Genomic DNA, 19,890 nt, shown 5'->3' with positions numbered 1-19,890 from the left:
CAACACCCCCAGATCCCCCAGGGGTGAGTCCGTCACCTCTAGAATATCATCCACCCACCTTGCCCTTGGTCGAACCCTCTTCCTTTTGCCTTCCACCTTCCCTAGCATCAGCATCTTCTCCAGGGTGTCCTGTCTTCTCATTATGTGGCCAAAGTATTTCAGTTTTGCCTTTAATATCATTCCCTCATGCCTAAACATAAACTGATATATATATATATGTATATGTATATGTATATGTATATGTATATGTATATGTATATGTATATGTATATGTATATGTATATTCATTCATTCATTCATTCATTCATTCATTCATTCATTCATTCATTCTATATTCATTCTATATAATCTCTCCTTTCCAGAAAACCTTGGTATCTCATATTGTTTTAGTTGCATCTGTTCAGGTTATAAAAAAAATATTCCTTTTCCAACATCAGATAATGCAGAGCTATTTGCAAAATTGAATCTTCCAAACACTTACAGTATCTGAAACAAAGGAACTTGAAACATCTTATGAGTTTTAGTTTATTTCCTCCTAGCAATGAGAAAGTGTATAGGCATGAACTATATTTAATGTAACTTCAGAGCACCTTACAGATTAAAAAAAAAAAATACATTCTCTGCTTCACTCCCTTTCTTCCATCTCCCTCTTTATAGATAAACAATAGAAAAGGAGAAAAAAACAACTTTAAGAGCATTAACTGAACATTAAGTCAGCTGTAGGTAGAACATACTGATTCTCCAAAATTAACCCTGAGTCATATAATAAAGGTCTCAGAGAAGAAAAAATGTTTTTTTAGCTTATGCCTAAATTTCATAAAAGACAGCAGCATATGGACTGGGAAAAGATGTTCTAAAGATGGGATACCATTGTTAAAAATACCTGATATTGGATCACGGCTTACACATTCTCAACAGGTGGGAAGAACTTGCAAGAAGACATCACAAAATGGTTATTAAACAGGATTGAGTGTATTATAGAGAAGTAACTAATTCTTCCTTCAGCAAAGGATCGTTACCTTGTCGTGGTGCTGGAGCTTGAGCACCTCAATGATGCCATGAGCTAAACCGTGAAGGGCCACCCAAGACGGGAAGGTCATGACAGAGAGGTCAGACTAAATGCGATCCCTGGGGAAGGTAATGGCAACCCACTCCAGTATTCTTGCCGTGAAAACTAAATGGATCAGTACAACCAGAGATATGTCGGTATACCATCGGAAGATGAGACCCCCAGGTCGGAAGATGGTCAAAATGCTACTGGGGAGGAACAGAGGATGAGTTCAACTAGCCCCAGACGTGATGACGCAGCTAGCTCAAAGCCGAAAGGACGGCTAGCGGCCGACGGTGCTGGTGGTGAACGGCGAATCCGATGTTCTAAGGATCAACACACCATTGGAACCTGGAATGTAAGATCTATGAGCCAGGGCAAATTGGATGTGGTTATTGGTGAGATGTCAAGATTAAAGATAGACATTCTGGGCGTCAGTGAACTGAAATGGACTGGAATGGGCCACTTCACATCAAATGACCACCAGATCTACTACTGTGGACAAGAGGACCACAGAAGAAATGGAGTAGCCTTCATAATTAATAGTAAAGTGGCTAAAGCAGTGCTTGGATACAACCCAAAAAACGACAGAATGATCTCAATTCGAATTCAGGGCAAGCCATCTAACATCACAGTGATCCAAATATACGCCCCAACCACAAATGCTGAAGAAGCTGAAGTAGAGCAGTTCTATGAGGATCTGCAGCACCTACTGGACAACACGCCTAAAAGAGATGTTATTTTCATCACAGGAGACTGGAATGCTAAGGTGGGCAGTCAAATGACACCTCGAATTACAGGTAAGCATGGCCTGGGAGAACAAAATGAAGCAGGACATAGGCTGATAGAATTTTGCCAAGACAATTCACTCTGCATAACAAACACTCTCTTCCAACAACCTAAGAGAAGGCTTTATACATGGACTTCACCAGATGGACAACACCGAAATCAGATTGATTACATCCTTTGCAGCCAAAGGTGGCGGACATCTGTACACTCGGTAAAAACAAGGCCTGGAGCTGACTGTAGTTCCGATCACGAACTTCTTCTTGCACAATTTAGGATCAGACTAAAGAGATTAGGGAAGACCCACAGATCAGCTAGGTATGAGCTCACTAATATTCCTAAGGAATATGCAGTGGAGGTGAAGAATAGATTTAAGGGACTGGACTTAGTAGATAGGGTCCCAGAAGAACTCTGGACAGAAGTTGGCAGCATTGTTCAGGAGGCGGCAACAAAATACATCCCAAAGAAAAAGAAAACCAAGAAGGCAAAATGGCTGTCTGCTGAGACACTAGAAGTAGCCCAAGAAAGAAGGAAAGCAAAAGGCAACAGTGATAAGGGGAGATATGCCCAATTAAATGCAAAATTCCAGCGGTTAGCCAGAAGAGATAAGGAATTATTTTTAAACAAGCAATGTGCGGAAGTGGAAGAAGACAACAGAATAGGAAGGACAAGAGACCTCTTCCAGAAAATTAGAAACATTGGAGGTAAATTCCAGGCAAAACTGGGTATGATCAAAAACAAAGATGGCAAGGACCTAACAGAAGAAGAAGAGATCAAGAAAAGGTGGCAAGAATATACAGAAGAGCTGTATAGGAAGGATAACAATATCGGGGATAGCTTTGACGGTGTGGTCAGTGAGCTAGAGCCAGACATCCTGAAGAGTGAGGTTGAGTGGGCCTTAAGAAGCATTGCTAATAACAAGGCAGCAGGAGACGACGGCATCCCAGCGGAACTGTTCAAAATCTTGCAAGATGATGCTGTCAAGGTAATGCATGCTATATGCCAGCAAATTTGGAAAACACAAGAATGGCCATCAGATTGGAAAAAATCAACTTATATTCCCATACCAAAAAAGGGAAACACTAAAGAATGTTCAAACTATCGAACAGTGGCACTCATTTCACATGCCAGTAAGGTAATGCTCAAGATCCTGCAAGGTAGACTTCAGCAGTTCATGGAGCGAGAATTGCCAGATGTACAAGCTGGGTTTAGAAAAGGCAGAGGAACTAGAGACCAAATTGCCAATATCCGCTGGATAATGGAAAAAGCCAGGGAGTTTCAGAAAAACATCTATTTCTGTTTTATTGACTATTCTAAAGCCTTTGACTGTGTGGACCATAACAAATTGTGGCAAGTTCTTAGCGGTATGGGGATACCAAGTCATCTTGTCTGCCTCCTGAAGAATCTGTATAACGACCAAGTAGCAACAGTAAGAACAGACCACGGAACAACTGACTGGTTTAGGATTGGGAAAGGAGTACGGCAGGGCTGTATACTCTCACCCTACCTATTCAACTTGTATGCAGAACACATCATGCGACAAGCTGGGCTTGAGGAATCCAAGGTTGGAGTTAAAATCTCTGGAAGAAACATTAACAATCTCAGATATGCAGATGATACCACTTTGATGGCTGAAAGTGAAGAGGAACTGAGGAGCCTTTTGATTAAGGTGAAAGAAGAAAGTGCAAAAGCTGGTTTGCAGCTAAACCTCAAAAAAACCAAGATTATGGCAACCAGCTTGATTGATAACTGGCAAATAGAGGGAGAAAATGTAGAAGCAGTGAAAGACTTTGTATTTCTAGGTGCAAAGATTACTGCAGATGCTGACTGCAGTCAGGAAATCAGAAGACGCTTAAACCTTGGGAGAAGAGCAATGACAAATCTCGATAAAATAGTTAAGAGCAGAGACATCACACTGACAACAAAGGTCCGCATAGTTAAAGCAATGGTGTTCCCCGTAGTAACATATGGCTGCGAGAGCTGGACCATAAGGAAGGCTGAGCGAAGGAAGATCGATGCTTTTGAACTGTGGTGTTGGAGGAAAATTCTGAGAGTGCCTTGGACTGCAAGAAGATCAAACCAGTCCGTCCTCCAGGAAATCAAGCCAGACTGCTCACTTGAGGGAATGATATTAAAGGCAAAACTGAAATACTTTGGCCACATAATGAGAAGACAGGACACCCTGGAGAAGATGCTGATGCTAGGGAGAGTGGAAGGCAAAAGGAAGAGGGGCCGACCAAGGGCAAGATGGATGGATGATATTCTAGAGGTGACGGACTCGTCCCTGGGGGAGCTGGGGGTGTTGACGACCGACAGGAAGCTCTGGCGTGGGCTGGTCCATGAAGTCACGAAGAGTCGGAAGCGACTAAACGAATAAACAACAACAACTAATTCTTCTCTTACTCTGGACCAAAGGCATGTGCTGCAGCCTTTTGAACCAGTGAAGTTTCTGAGGGTCACTTGATTCTTCATTTGCAGCTAATCATATTACAAATATGCCTTGGGAATATATTTTTTTCTGCTGTGTCCTCATGACGATCCTCAGCCTATGAATGAGTCAGGTTGTACTGGTACCAGTACCAGTATCAGGATAGATTGTCATTTGCTATACCAGTATTAAAACAGTGATTTACTCCTTAAGCAAACAGCATCCAGTGACAGCTTCAAGATATGTAAAATCTGTTGCACTTTGCAACCCATTACATTGGAGGTAAAGTCAGGTGACCAGTAGCACTAAGACCAAAGAAGTGCTTATCGGCCATTTCAGGCTTATGTAGGTCAAGAATAAAATATAGGTTCTATATAGGTCTTATATAGAATGTTGATCAAAGACAGTTGAAACATGCAGACATCTAGCAAGACCCCAGAAGAATTGCTTTACAAGTGATACAACTACAAGAGAGGAGATATAGGTATCCTTCAAAGTGTGAAATTGTTACAGTCACATTCTTTGAAATTCTCAAATGTATTTTGTTGTGTAGGAAGTGCTGAGAAGTTAATTGTTATTCTAACCCAATGACCTTGGATTAGCTATGGGGAGAGTGCAAGGGACAAGAAGGTAACTACTGCACATCCTTGAGTCTGGTATTTTGCCCAAAGGACATACATTTCTTAAAGGAAGCAGAATAATTAACAAGATATCTATAAGTTCAGTAACCTACAGGGATTTAACAACATTGACAAGTGAGCACATTGAAAAGTCCTGCACTACTGATCATATGTTTCAGAGTCTCATGCAAACATGTTTGTTTGTTTGTTTGTTTATCAAATTTATCACCGCCCATCTCCCCGGAAAAGGGACTCTGGGTATTTTACAATAAAACATTTATAAAAAGCCATATAAAACTATAGAATAAATATAATACATAATAAAATATAAGTATGGTAGGAACCTGTTGGCTTAAAATTCTCTATGACCCGCAAGCTGAACATAGCCACTCTAAGGAAGAAGTGACTGTTCTCCCTCCTGCCCCAGGCATAGTGACAAAACCAGGTCTTTAATTGTTTCCTAAAGTCCAGGAGGGAGGGGGCCATCCTCACTTCCAGGGGAAGGATATTCCAAATGGTGGGAGCTGTTGCAGAGAAGGCCCACCTCCTGGACCCCACCAGATGGAATTCTCTTGCAGACGGTGTCCGTAGCATGCCCTCTCTGCATGACTGGGTGGGACAGGTTAATGTAGTAGGGATGAGACAGTCCCTTAGGTAGCCTAGCTGCATGTCATATAGGGCTTTAAAGGTGGTAACCAACACCTTGAATTGAACCTGGAAGCCTACTGGCAACCAATGAAGCTTGTGGAGCAAAGGAGTAACATGTGCTGATCTTGAAGCACCTAAGATTGCCCATGCATCTGCATTTTGCACCAGCTGTAGCTTCTGGATACTCTTCAAGGGTAGCCCCATGTAGAGCGCATTGCAGTAATCTATATGGGAGATAACCAGCACATGAGTGACCATTTGAAGGGCCTCTCACTCCAGGAAGGGGTGTAACTGGCACACAACACAAAGTTGCGCAAAGGCCCTCCTAGCCACGACTGTCATGAGTCCAGGAGGACCCCAAGTTACATACCGGGTCTGTCTGGGGCAGTGTGATCCCATCCAGAACTAAAGATGACAATTTCTCAGAAATCGAGGAGCCATTAATCCACAGCCACTCCGTCTTCCCCAGGTTCAGCTGCAACCTGTTGTCCCCCATCCAGGCTCCCACAGCCCGCAGGCACTCGGAAAGGGTGGTCACAGCATGACTTACTTCACCCAGGATGGAGATGTATAATTGAGTATCATCAGCATATTGATGATACCTCACCCTGTAGTGACTGATGATCTCGCCCAGTGGTTTCATGTAGATGTTAAAAAGGAGCAGAGAGAGTACCAAGCCCTGCAGCACCCCACAAAGTAATGGCTGTGGGCTGGATCTCTCGGTCCCTATCAACACCAACTGAGACCAATCCTGGAGGAAAGAGGTGAACCAGCGCAGAACCACACCACCCACCCCCAACTCCCTAAGTTGGTCTAGAAGGATACCATGGTTGATGGTATTGAAAGCCGCTGAGAGGTCAAGAAGAGCAAGGATTGGTGACTGCCTCCATCCTGCTCCTGCCAGAGGTCATCCATAAGTGCAATCAATGCCGTTTCTGTCCCATATCCTGGCCTGAAACCTGACTGAAAGGGTTCTAGATAATCTATTTCCTCCAGGATCCTCTGGAGCTGTAAAGCCACCACTTTCTCAACCACCTTCCCCAAAAAGGGGAGGTGGGACACTGGGCAAAAATTGTCCTGTATAGTAGGGTTCAGCAATGGCGTCTTGAGGAGGGGCTGTACCAATGCTTCCTTAAAGGCTGCTGGGAACACCCCTTCTCTCAAGGATGTATTTACCATTGCCTGGACCCAGCCACATGTCACCCCCCGAGCTGCTTTCACCAGCCAGGAGGGACATGGATCTAATTGGCAAGTGGTGGCATTGACAGTCTGGAGGATCCTGTCCACTTCCTCGGGTTCAGCAGGATTGAACTGTTCCCTTTCCCCAAAAGGGATTGGGTAATCTTAAACAGGGCCACCCGGTGGCATTCTGCAGATGCAATAAGAGCAGAGAAGTATTGATGCTTTGCCACTCTTATCACCACAAGGTAGGCCTTAATCGTGGCTCTAGCTTGTGTTTGGTCGAGTTCAGGCTTTGTCTTCCTCCAGCATCATGAGCACTGATGGTGAGCAGGAGGGGGCCCCTATCCAGGGGGGAAAATGCATGTGTAGTAGTGAGGAATTGAGCAGTCATTCAAAGAGACACAGAACAGACCCGCCTTGACTTTTGGGGTTTATCTGTATGGGTTTTCTCATGCTTCTTCAGTTTGTTAGGATTTTCTGTCTAACACAGCAGTAATAAAATACTAGAGACTTATTCCTTGTCTCAGTGTGGTTCCTGACTGTTAGGACATTAGGTGTCTCTTAACTCTCTTCAAAACCCTCAGCTCCTCCATGAACCATGGGGAGTGTTGGGTTTGAGTGGGCAAGAGAGGCCACACAGGTGCAATCCTGTCCAAGCCCCCCAGGGCCTGCAGCAGCCAGGCCCTCCACTGGACCATGCAGCAGGTCCTCGGGTATAACCCCCAGCTCCCTCTGAAGTCCTACCGGGTCCATCAGTTGCCGGGGATGGACCAATCGAATGGGTGCCGCCTCCCTGTGGAGGGAGGAGGCATAAGAGAATCTCAAGGCCACCAGGGCATGATCTGACCATGACAAAGGAGATAGATCTAACTGTCCCCTCAGATCACATTGCCACTGCTCTGACAAGAAAACCAAGTCCGAGGTGAGGCCACTGTCTCGAGTTGGTCCCAAATAATCTGGAACAGGCCCATGGCTTCCATGGTGACCATGAACTCCTGAGCTGCTTCTGTTGCCCACCCCAGGGAAGGCAGATTGAAGTCCCCCAAAACCATAAGTCTGGGGAACTCCACTGCCAAACCCGAGGTGGCCTCCAGCAGCTCAGGCAGGGAGGTTGCTATGTAGCAGGTAGGCTGGTACAATAGCAACACCCCCAACTGTTCTCGGGAGCCTAACACCCGGCCACTTGTGGAGCAGGGCCCCTGACAGCCACTAGGGATTCTCGGATGACAACAGCCACCCCTCCTCCCCTGCCCTGAGGTCTCAGCTGATACCAAACTCAGAACCCAGCCAGGCATATCTCCAAAAGAGCAATACCTCCTTTCACCCCAGCCAGGTTTCAGTAATGCATGCCAGGTCTGCCCCCTCCTCCATGATCAAATCACATATGGGGGGGGGGGTTTATTTATTGACCTGGCATTACAAAGCAGCAGCCAAAAGTCAGGACAACCACAAGTCTGCTGTCTGGGGCCTGGGTTCAAGCAGAGAGGGCAGGAACATGCCACTGGTAACAAACACTGGGGGTGTCTTCCTCTAAGATGACCTGCCCTCTGGCTCCCATATCATCCCCTACCCATCACCCTCTTAATAACCTGCCCTGCCCTACAACCCCCAGAATCTCAAAATCTGTTAGCCCCACTCCTGGACTCTTGAGATCACTGGGGAAAAATAGGGACCCTTCCATTTGTTCACACAACCATATGCTACTCAATCAATCACGGGGTGATGGAGGGTCCCCTCAGGGTACCAGCTCATGCTCTTGGCACTGGCAGATCCCAACCCCCACCCCCACTCTTACTGCACCCCCTCGACTTCTCCCACTGGTCAGCAGGGGGCACCCCACCCACTACTCCTCACTCAGGAGGTGAGTGTTCTCACACTCTCCATCCAAACCTGAGCACCCTCCCACCCTCCCACCTCCCCTCCCACCATATACTGCTTAATAGCCCAGAAAGGTTTTATACTGCTTATTTGGATGCAGAAACGCATGAAGAGCCAGTGAGACACTATGCTGCACTTCCATTTAAATGAAAGTTCCCTTTGTGCCCTGCAGGCAGTCCCTTCATTTGAAAAATAGAGCTGTGTAGGCCATATAATCTGGCCTTCAAAAGTACCTTCCATTCCAGGTGAAACATCCATCATTAAGGCTGAAGTGCTTATCTGCCAGTCCAGATACCTTAATGGGAGTCCTGCTTATTTAGGGGCTCAGTATTTGTTGGGGAGTACCCAGTGGATTATGTTAGAATGCATCTGCTTGTCTGATTCTTTTTTCTTTTCTTTTTCTTTCCAGCTGACAGGAGAAGCAATTTTGCAAATTGCTAGCAAGCCAGTTTTGCCTTTTAATGCCCTGGATATTGCATTGGAAGTTCAGAAGAACCTTCAAGGTAATTTCTGCCATGGTCTAAGGAATTTCAGCAAATATAATGCTTTCCCTCTGCTTGAGATGGCAAGTTTCTGCTTTTCTTTGCTGTAAACAAACATTGTGTGTCTATTTTATTAATCCCAATATTTTTGTGCTGTGTGTCAGTGCTTGTGTCTTGGTGGTAAATTAAGTATCATTTTTAGCAAACTTATTAGAAACATAAATGGTTTATATACACACAGTTAAGCAATAATTACTGTAAACATCTCAGGGAATGATAAATATTATTTTAGGGGCTGCAGGCAGGTTTTTTTCCCCCTTCCATACAGTGAAGTCACAAATAGGAAGAAAAAAGGAAAAGAAAACAGGGCATTGAACTCCATGGTTCTTGAAGGCTGTGTAATTTTCCCAGTTTGAAAACTGGCCATCTTGCTTATTTATTGCTGCAGTTCACATTGGCAGCAGATCACTCCAACTTGCCTCTCTTCTTATAGCCACTAGGAAGCAGGATAATTTAATGCCAAATAATTTGCTCGACTTGATTTATCATCCACCTCTTGAAAGCTCTGTGTTAGAAATGAATGACCTTGATCTGTGCATTAGGATGAGAGGGCGATAAAATGGGAATATCTTTCCTCTTCAAGGAAGCCAAAGAGAGGCCCAAGGCCTAGGATAATACAACTGATCCTTTTTGTGTTTAGAGTGCCTGGACTGGTCTTTTTGGAAATAAATCTAAAGTTCAGACTGAGCTTAATGAGAGCTACCAGTTTTTGTGGCAAAATTCCAGTGGACTACTAGATGGAAGTAATGAGAGTTTTCTGTATTTTCCTGCTGCCTTCTAGTGATTGTCCAGATTTTTGCAGTTCAGATATTGTAAACCTAGTTTAATTGACCTAGTTTAATTTAACCTAAACCAAAGGCTTAGGTTTACCATTCAATCCTTTATTGCCATGGGGTTGAGTAAAGGTAATGAAGTTAACCACTGAGTTAGCCTTGACTGTTAGTGACAGAATCGGTGCAATTTTCTTGGCAGCATTCCAGATGAGATTTGCCATTGCCTTCTTCCATTGTGTTGTTTTGACATCCCACTAGTCATCAGCCCTGGAATTCCCATGTGATCTTCCTCTGACTATTAACTTAGGCTGACCCTGCTTAGCTTCTGATATCAGCCAAGGTCAGCTAGAATTAGCTAGGACCAAGTCATGTCTCAAGATTTCTTTCAAATAAAATTAATACATTTGAAGCATTTTGCTAGGAAAAAAATCTAGAGTTATTTATGGACCAATAAATATACCCAGAGGAATGAATGTATTCAGGTTCCAAAAATATTTTTGGGGGGAGAGAACAGTGAAACACACATAGAACATGCATAAAACAAATCCCAACTATGCATCAAATATCATAATCATGAACTTGTCCACACTACACTTTTATTTAGTTATTTAATTTTTATCCCACCTTTATTTGTAGTCAACTCAAGACAGCATACATACCTAATGCTTCCATTTCCTGTTTTCCCCACAACAAAACATCTGTGAGCTAGGCGGGGCTCAGACAGAGTAACTGTCCCAAAATCACCCAGTCCACTTTCATACTTAAGGGAGGACTAGAAATCACAGTGTCTTGGTTTCTAGCCCAGTACCTTAGCCACTACACAAAACTGGATCATAACTCTATTTTTGCTCTTTTGCTTTATATGACATCCCAACTAATTAATTGTCCTTGAGGAAATGCTCTGTAACTTTGATTTGGCATCAGCACTGGCTGCTGTTATTCATGGAATCTGTGTCCCTGATTATAATAGGGCATTGTCCTTGACATTAACTTTTTATCTTCTCTGTACATAAGGAATTCTGGGGATACCATTTCAGAAGGGAAGCAAAAATCGCATTCTTAATCTGGGTTTGGGCTTAATCTGAGTTTGGGCTTAATTTCACATACATATTGTTTCTCTTCTAGAGAATGGCCTGGGGCAACAACTCACTTTACTTTTGGTTGCTTATTGCAAATTGCACAAGGTAAAGATAAAAAACAGGCAGATAAAGGAAAATAAATTTTCATGAATAATATAATCTAGCATCGAGCTTTAACTTTCTAAAAATTGCACGATAATGAGGTTGCAATCTTGGTGGTCACCTAGTGATCCACATTGCTTGAATATATGTTTCAGGGTCCTTAATGTACTAAAAACTTAGTCATGTTCTACTGACTGCTTTACAACTTTAATTTTGTGAAATCAGTCCAAAACAGGAACCTGCATAGAAAACTGAGAGAATGGGAGATGTAAGCATCTGTAAGAGGTTTCATTAAACATAATTGCAGAAAGAGCAGAGCAAAAGAATCTTATTTTATTGGTATTAGGAGCCTCAGAAAACAATCCCTTTTCCTTGAAATCAAGTGACTGAACCTAATGAACCTTTAATCAAAGCTAAAGAAAACTGAGATCAAATCAACAAAGGCTATTATATACTTAACAATAGAAATATTTTTTGTGATAAGCAGAGAGAAAAACAATGCAATTTGCTTTTTAAAACTAATAATTGGCTAAATGAAATTAATCTTTTAGCTGAAAATTAGAACTTGCACACATATCCCATGAAATCTATAAGTGAAATACATAGGAAAATGCTTGTTCAAAATCAGACCATTGATTGAACTAGATTAGTATATTCTACACTAATTAAAAACATCACAGACAGGGATTTTTGCTGCCCTCACTCTGAAACACCAGAGGTATATTTCATTTGCATTAAAAACAGATTGTCTACTAGTGAGGATGCTTGGGAATATATATATCTGTAAACAAGATGTCCTAATTCATATATTCTAGATTAAGAAATGGACTAATACTTCATATTTCCTCCTACTTTGAACTGTGGGACATCAAAATTACACATTGAAAAGCTTACAATATTTGTGGCTATATCTTGCTTTTTCCTCAGTGTATGTTCCAATGCCAAATGGATGATAAATTGTGTAAAACCATGAGGGGATGGAAGATAATATATTCTTATATACGCATAGGCCATATAAGGTAAAGATGAAGATGCCCTTGAGTTGAGCTCAACTCTTGCTAAGTAAATGAATGATGTGGTTGCCAACAATATGGAAGAGGTTTGCCATTGCATACTATAGGGATTTTTTTTAAAAAAAATGCACTCTAGCTTGTACCTCTGAGATTCTATGGTGGTCCCAGGGAACTACTTATGAAGCCCAACCATACTTAGCTGTAAAATACCAATCTCAGTTATATCACAGTTTAGATCTATTCTAATTTCCTAACCCCATGTGTCTGTACTTTTGAAATAAAAGGCCTGCATCCCAAAGAACAGTGGTCATTGAAACATCCAGATTCTTGTGTTTCCTTTGAAGTCACCAAACCCAAGTTTTCTTTATCTCAAGAAGTGAGGGGCATTGTTTTAACAGTTCTAATAATCTCACAAACGTATTAAGCTTAATTTTGCAGTACTTGAAAGGAGGAAGTGTGGGTTATCCTTTAAATTATCACAGGGGCTAAAACTGGTAGGACACACCATTTAGAAATGATTTCCAGTATCAGCTTAAACAACTTTCAACAACACTTTGAAGGGGGAAAAAATGAGGGCAAGTTGCAAATGATATTTCACTAAAGAGAAAGCCATTTTCATTATCCTACAATTCCAGTTCCTAGGCCATGTCTCTCTAAATCAGGATGAATAATCTCATTTGTTTTATTTTCAATTGTTAAATGAGTATAATCAAAGGTACCAGGAAAAACTTCAGCAAAGGATCGTTACCTTGTCATGGTGCTGGAGCCTGAGCACCTCAATGATGCCAGGAGATAAACCGTGAAGGGCCACCCAATATGGGAAGGTCATGACAGAGAGGTCAGACTAAATGCGATCCCTGGCGAAGGTAATGGCAACCCACCCCAGTATTCTTGCCGTAAAAACTAAATGGATCAGTACAACCAGAGAGATGCCGGTATACCATTGGAAGATGAGACCCCCAGGTTGGAAGATGGTCAAAATGCTACTGGGGAGGAACAGAGGATGAGCTCAACTAGCCCCAGACGTGATGATGCAGCTAGCTCAAAGCCGAAAGGACAGCTAGCGGCCGACGGTGCTGGTGGTGAACGGCGAATCCAATGTTCTAAGGATCAACACACCATTGGAACCTGGAATGTAAGATCTATGAGCCAGGGCAAATTGGATGTGGTTATTGGTGAGATGTCAAGATTAAAGATAGACATTTTGGGCGTCAGTGAACTGAAATGGACTGGAATGGGCCACTTCACATCAAATGACCACCAGATCTACTACTGTGGACAAGAGGACCACAGAAGAAATGGAGTAGCCTTCATTATTAATAGTAAAGTGGCTAAAGCAGTGCTTGGATACAATCCAAAAAATGACAGAATGATCTCAATTCGAATTCATGGCAAGCCATCTAACATCACAGTGATCCAAATATATGCCCCAACCACAGATGCTGAAGAAGCTGAAGTAGAGCAGTTCTATGAGGATCTGCAGCACCTACTGGACAACATGCCTAAAAGAGATGTTATTTTCATCATGGGAGACTGGAATGCTAAGGTGGGCAGTCAAATGACACCTGGAATTACAGGTAAGTATGGCCTGGGAGAACAAAACAAAGCAGGACATAAGCTAATAGAATTTTGCCAAGACAACTCACTCTGCATAACAAACACTCTCTTCCAACAACCTAAGAGACAGCTTTATACATGGACTTCACCAGATGGACAGCACCGAAATCAGATTGACTACATCCTTTGCAGCCAAAGGTGGCGGACATCTGTACAGTCGGTAAAAACAAGGCCTGGAGCTGACTGTAGTTCAGATCACGAACTTCTTCTTGCACAATTTAGGATCAGACTAAAGAGATTAGGGAAGACCCACAGATCAGCTAGATATGAGCTCACTAATATTCCTAAGGGATATGCAGTGGAGGTGAAGAATTGATTTAAGGGACTGGACTTAGTAGATAGGGTCCCGGAAGAACTACGGACAGAAGTTTGCAACATTGTTCAGGAAGCGGCAACAAAATACATCCCAAAGAAAGAGAAAACCAAGAAGGCAAAATGGCTGTCTGCTGAGACACTAGAAGTAGCCCAAGAAAGAAGGAAAGCAAAAGGCAACAGTGATAGGGGGAGATATGCCCAATTAAATGCAAAATTCCAGAGGTTAGCCAGAAGAGATAAGGAATTATTTTTAAACAAGCAATGCGCAGAAGTGGAAGAAGACAATAGAATAGGAAGGACAAGAGACCTCTTCCAGAAAATTAGAAACATCAGAGGTAAATTCCAGGCCAAAATGGGTATAATCAAAAACAAAGATGGCAAGGACCTAACAGAAGAAGAAGAGATCAAGAAAAGATGGCAAGAATATACGGAAGACCTGTATAGGAAGGATAACAATATTGGGGATAGCTTTGACAGTGTGGTCAGTGAGCTCCAAAAAACCAAGATTATGGCAACCAGCTTGATTGATAACTGGCAAATAGAGGGAGAAAATGTAGAGGCAGTGAAAGACTTTGTATTTCTAGGTGCGAAGATGACTGCAGATGCTGACTGCAGTCAGGAAATCAGAAGACGCTTAGTCCTTGGGAGAAGAGCAATAACAAATCTCGATCAAATAGTTAAGAGCAGAGACATCACACTGACAACAAAGGTCCGCATAGTTAAAGCAATGGTGTTCCCCGTAGTAACATATGGCTGCGAGAGCCGGACCATAAGGAAGGCTGAGAGAAGGAAGATAGATGCTTTTGAACTGTGGTGTTGGAGGAAAATTCTGAGAGTGCCTTGGACTGCAAGAAGATCAAACCAGTCCATCCTCCAGGAAATAAAGCCAGACTGCTCACTTGAGGGAATGATATTAAAGGCCAAACTGAAATACTTTGGCCACATAATGAGAAGACAGGACACCCTGGAGAAGATGCTGATGCTAGGGAGAGTGGAGGGCAAAAGGAAGAGGGGCCGACCAAGGACAAGATGGATAGATGATATTCTAGAGGTGATGGATTCATCCCTGGGGGAGCTGGGGGTGTTGACGACCAACAGGAAGCTCTGGCTTGGACTGGTCCATGAAGTCACGAAGAGTTGGAAGCAACTAAATGAATAAACAACAAACCAGGGAAAAAACATGGTGTTGATTTCTGAATTATATGGCAAATATTTCACTGCAATTGCTGCATGTAACTAGTTTTTAGACAGCCCTTCTTACTATGCTGGCTGGATATTTATTCTAGAGATTTGGATTGAATGCAGTAACATTTCACTGTGTAACCAATTGCTCTTATAATGGGAAACAATGGATTTTTAACACTTGTAAAATATGTTTTCTGCCCTTAAGCATCTGTATACTAAGGGTGGCTTGTTTTTTAGAATATAACTGAGGTAGCCATATCATAAGTAAAATGTTTTCCACCTAAGTTACCTAAGTTCTCTTCGATTGGTAAGTTAGCTAAAGCAGATTGATAGATTGTGTGCCATCAAGTCTGTGTTAACTCCTAGCGACCCCATGATCTGTCCTAAACCAGGCCCTTCAATTCTTCCAGCTGTGCACCCATCACTCCTGTAATCCACATCCACATTGCTTATGGTTGTCCTTTTCTTTCATTCCGCCTTTCCAACATTATGAACTTCTCATTATGGGCCTTAGCATGATGTACACAAAATGTGATGATTTGAGCCCAATCGTTTGTATCTTGAATGAGAACTCTGGCTTGATTTGTTGTATGATCTATTTGATTTCTCTTTCAATATATACTTAATATATAGTTTGAATAAATAAGGAGAGAGGATATAGCCTTATCTTACTCCTTTACCAACCGGGAGCCAGTCTGTTTCAATGTGTTCCATCTGGACTGTGGTTTTCTGTCCTGTGTATACGTTTCTGACAAAGATAATCTGTGCTCTGGGATTCCCATTTCTCCCATTTGATTTATTGGCTATCCATGGTATTTTCCAGAGTTCAAAAGCATCACATAGCTTCCGGAGAGTGTCATGGGGAATATCATTGCTTGCACAAGTCTGATCTTTGTAGGTATAAGCATGTGACAGCTTTTGAATAAGGCCTTCATTGCTACCCTACCAATTGCTAGTCTGTGGCATATTTCTTGAATGCCAATTCCTTTACTACTGATAGTAAATATAACTTCAATATCCTCATAGACTAAGGCTGGTTGCTATGCCTTTTGTCAACAGTTTGGTCTTCTTTATGTTTAATCTTAGTCCCATTTTTTTGTTTACCGTGGTCCTTAACTTCCATTATTGGAGCTTGCAGATCATTTACATTTCCAGATAAGAAAGTAGTGTCATCAGTACAGGTTATTGATGTTTCTTCCTCTAGTTTTAAAACCATGCTTCTTCCAATCCAGCCTCTTTCAATGTATACTTAATATATAGTTTGAATAAATAAGGAGAGACGATATAGCCTTATCTTACTCCTTTACCAACTGGGAGCCAGTCTGTTTCAACGTGTACCATCTGGACTGTGGTTTTCTGTCCTCTGTATAGGTTTCTCACAAAGACAATCTATGCTCTGGGATTCCCATTTTTCTAAGCACATTCCTCAGCCTCATACGTTCCATACGACCAAGGCCTTTCTGTAATTGATGCAGCACATACTGACTTCTTTTTTGTATTCTCTGGCTTTCTCAATTATCCATCATGCATCAGCAATAATGTATCTTGTTCCTTGGCCTTTTCTAAAACCAACATGAACATCTGGCATCTTACTTTCCACGCACAGCTCTAATCTGCATGATCCTTAGGTAGCATGTGGATTGATGATATTGTACGATAGTCTGCGCATTCTGTTAAGTCTCCTTTCTTTTGTATTGGTATGTATATTGACTTCTTTCAATCTGCCAGCCACTATACCATTCTTCAGATTTGCTGACATCATTTGATTAGAAGCTTTACTAATATTTGTCTGTTGCTTGTCATAATTGTATAGTTATTCATCAGTTCCTGTAGCCTTCCAACTCGGTAATGACTGGAAGGCTGAGCTAACTTCATCTTCTAGTACTAGAGGATCTTGTAGATAGGGGATATCTTCTAAGTTATTTTAGATGTAGACGTCTCTACCATACATAATTTCAATATACTCTTTCCATCTTTCTTTGGTCTTCTTTGAATTAGTTACTATCTATCTATTGGCATCCAGTAAATGGCTTGAGCATCCTTCTGAGTTTGGAGATATTTTTGGAAGACTTTCCTTGTCTGTTTCCATCTTCAGTGTCTTTACAGAAGTTGTTGAAATATTGCTTCTCTTCTCTTATAACTGCTGTTTGAAATGCTTTGTGATGTTCCTCCCTGAGACCTTTGCCTTTCTTGGCTTTAGCTTCCCTTCTCTTCTTAGCAATTTCTACCATCTGTATTGACAACCAGTTTGCCTTCTTCTGTTTCTTGGTTTTTGGCAGTTTGGTCTTTGGGTCTTTTCATATTCATCCTTAATATCGTGTTTGATTTCATTCCATAGTTCTTCTGGTTCCCTTTCAATAAGGTTTAGGTCCTCAAAGCAATTCTTGATGTTCTTCTTGAAAATGGTGGATACATACTCAATATCATATTGTGGACACCAGCTGGCTTTGTTCTTCTGCTTTAGCTTGACTTCTGACATAAGCATTTACCTCAAGTTCTGACATGAGCAGTTTATTATTTGTTCCACAGTCAGCCTCTGGCCACATCTTTGTTGTTATAACTGATCTCTTCCTCCTCCTTGTACCAGTAATATAGTCAGTTTGGTTTCTGTGTTCTCCACATATATAGGCATTTGCTAGCAATGAAGAAATCACTGGATTGGTAGAAACTGAAAAGTTATTCTCCTGCTTGATTTCTGTTTCCTAGGTCACAGAATCCAACTATGTTTTCCTCCTTACTATTCCCCTTCCAGTCTCCCATCACAAGCAGCACATCTTGCTTGCACATTCTGTCAATTCCAGATTGAACTTGATCATAAAACCCATCAATCTCCTCTTCTTCTTCATCACTGGCTGAAGTATAAACTTGGATAATAATCATATTAAAGGGTTGTCTGCAAACTCTAATTGATATTATTCAGTCATTGACTGCATTGTACCCAAGTACTTTGCTATATCATTTTTTGTTTTTTGTTTTTTTTTTATGTCCTGGACAACAGTATGATCCTCTGACTGAAAGTGTCCAATGCAATCTATCTCATTTTCCTGTTGCCTAAGATGTCACTATGTAGCCAATTCATTTCTTCTTTCACGGTAGATGCTTCTTATGTTCCATGTTCCCACTGTAATTCTGTTTTTGCACCTTTGGATTTTCTTTTCAGCAACTAGCTGTCCCAAAGACTTCCAAATAACTCATTGCTCTCCTGCTTTATCAAGAAGCTGTTCTTTTGTGTTAATGTCCATGTCATGCTGTATAAGGTTTCTTTCTCATGTTTACCATTGTTCTACTTCAGCAGAAGTCAGTCTGGAATGCAATGCTTTCACTAAGTGATTGAAAACAGAGAAAAATTATGGAAGTCTAAAATACAGGAATCCAAATTAAAGATGGTAGTCTAGCCTCCACTTTACTACATTCAGTGAAATTGAGCCCACCAATCTCTCTACTTTTGATGATGATGATGACAAATATTCTTCAAAAGATCAAGGCAATGAAAATAGGACCTTTCCTTTAGATTCTCCAGCACCACTACAGCTCTGTAGGGTAAGTGAGTCTGAGAAATCAGTGACTAGCCCAAGGTTACCCTGTGAGTTTACACAGTTAAAGGTGGATTTGAATCTGTACCACATTAGTTCTCTTTAGACTGGTAGACAGTGGAATCCTACACATACTGTTGTAGAAATAGTATTGATTTCAGTCAGATTTCCTCCCAAGTTACATTAAAAAGATTGCTTCCTCAGTCATTGAGCTATGCTTTAGGGCTTATGATATAGCTGCTCATTAAGTTTCTCCTTCATTTCCTCCCTCTTCCGTTTCATTTTTCTGTGAAAAAATATACATTAATATCTACCAATTCAATGTCTGTATGCTTAGAGAAATACCCAGAATAATTCAACTTTGATGAATATTTTAAAGAAAAGAGGTTGATTTTTCATTCAGTATTAAACTACCTCTGGCTGCAATCTAATATATAAAACAAGTCCAGTCCTGTCTTCTGAGTCAGGGGTGCAAAAAGTCTAGATTGAGGTCCAGCATCCCTTCTGTGATTCCCAAAGTCCCCTGACTCAGTAGAACCATGATGTTTAGACTTGGGGGCAGGGGGCGGGGACAGTTCAGGGGAATTTGGCAGAGTTAAAGTGAAAAATAGCTGTTTCCAGTTCCCCAAAGAAAATCAATGAGTGCTGGGATTCATCAGTGAAGGATCCAGATCCATCCTTAGCTGTGGAATCTCACTGGGTGACTTTGGTTGAGTTACTCTCTCTAAGCCCAGCCAACCTCAAAGGGTTCTTGTTGTGGGAATAAAATGGGTAGAAAAAAGAGGGAACAGAGGAATTGCTTCCAATTTTTTTTTTTGAGCGGGGTGGAGATCAATCCTTTTACATCTATCTAGATCACTTTATCCAAGATTGCAGAATTCAGTCATGACTGATTAGTAAGGGTTTTGCAATATGAAAGGCCAATGAAATCCAAGAAATTTTAAATGTATGACTAGTACGACTTGGTTATAATAAGAATGACCTTATGTACAAGGGCCTTATATTGATTAACTACACATTATTTATTTATTTCCTTTCTTCCATGTTCATGAGAAAATGGATAGAAACAATATTAGAAGAATGATTATATCTGAAGAACAGATAGAAAAAAAATGCATACAAAATATGCAGATTTAGGAAA

The 19,890-nt window shown here is 41.6% G+C and overlaps 1 protein-coding gene across 2 annotated transcripts in view; it reads left to right on the top strand.

Annotated features, from left to right (window-relative positions):
- NAALADL2 (N-acetylated alpha-linked acidic dipeptidase like 2) overlaps nt 1–19,890 on the top strand; it is a 443,576-nt gene that overhangs the window by 397,119 nt on the left and 26,567 nt on the right. For both annotated transcript variants that reach the window (XM_063306434.1, XM_063306433.1), the window contains exon 11: nt 9,000–9,093. In XM_063306434.1, the coding sequence (XP_063162504.1) occupies nt 9,000–9,093 (94 nt within the window). The remainder of the gene's footprint in view (nt 1–8,999; nt 9,094–19,890) is intronic.

Source organism: Candoia aspera, chromosome 6 (genome assembly GCF_035149785.1).
Source record: "Candoia aspera isolate rCanAsp1 chromosome 6, rCanAsp1.hap2, whole genome shotgun sequence".
NCBI lineage: Eukaryota > Metazoa > Chordata > Lepidosauria > Squamata > Boidae > Candoia > Candoia aspera.
Note: the sequence above shows the minus strand (reverse complement) of the source record. Positions and strands in the feature narration are given on the sequence as shown.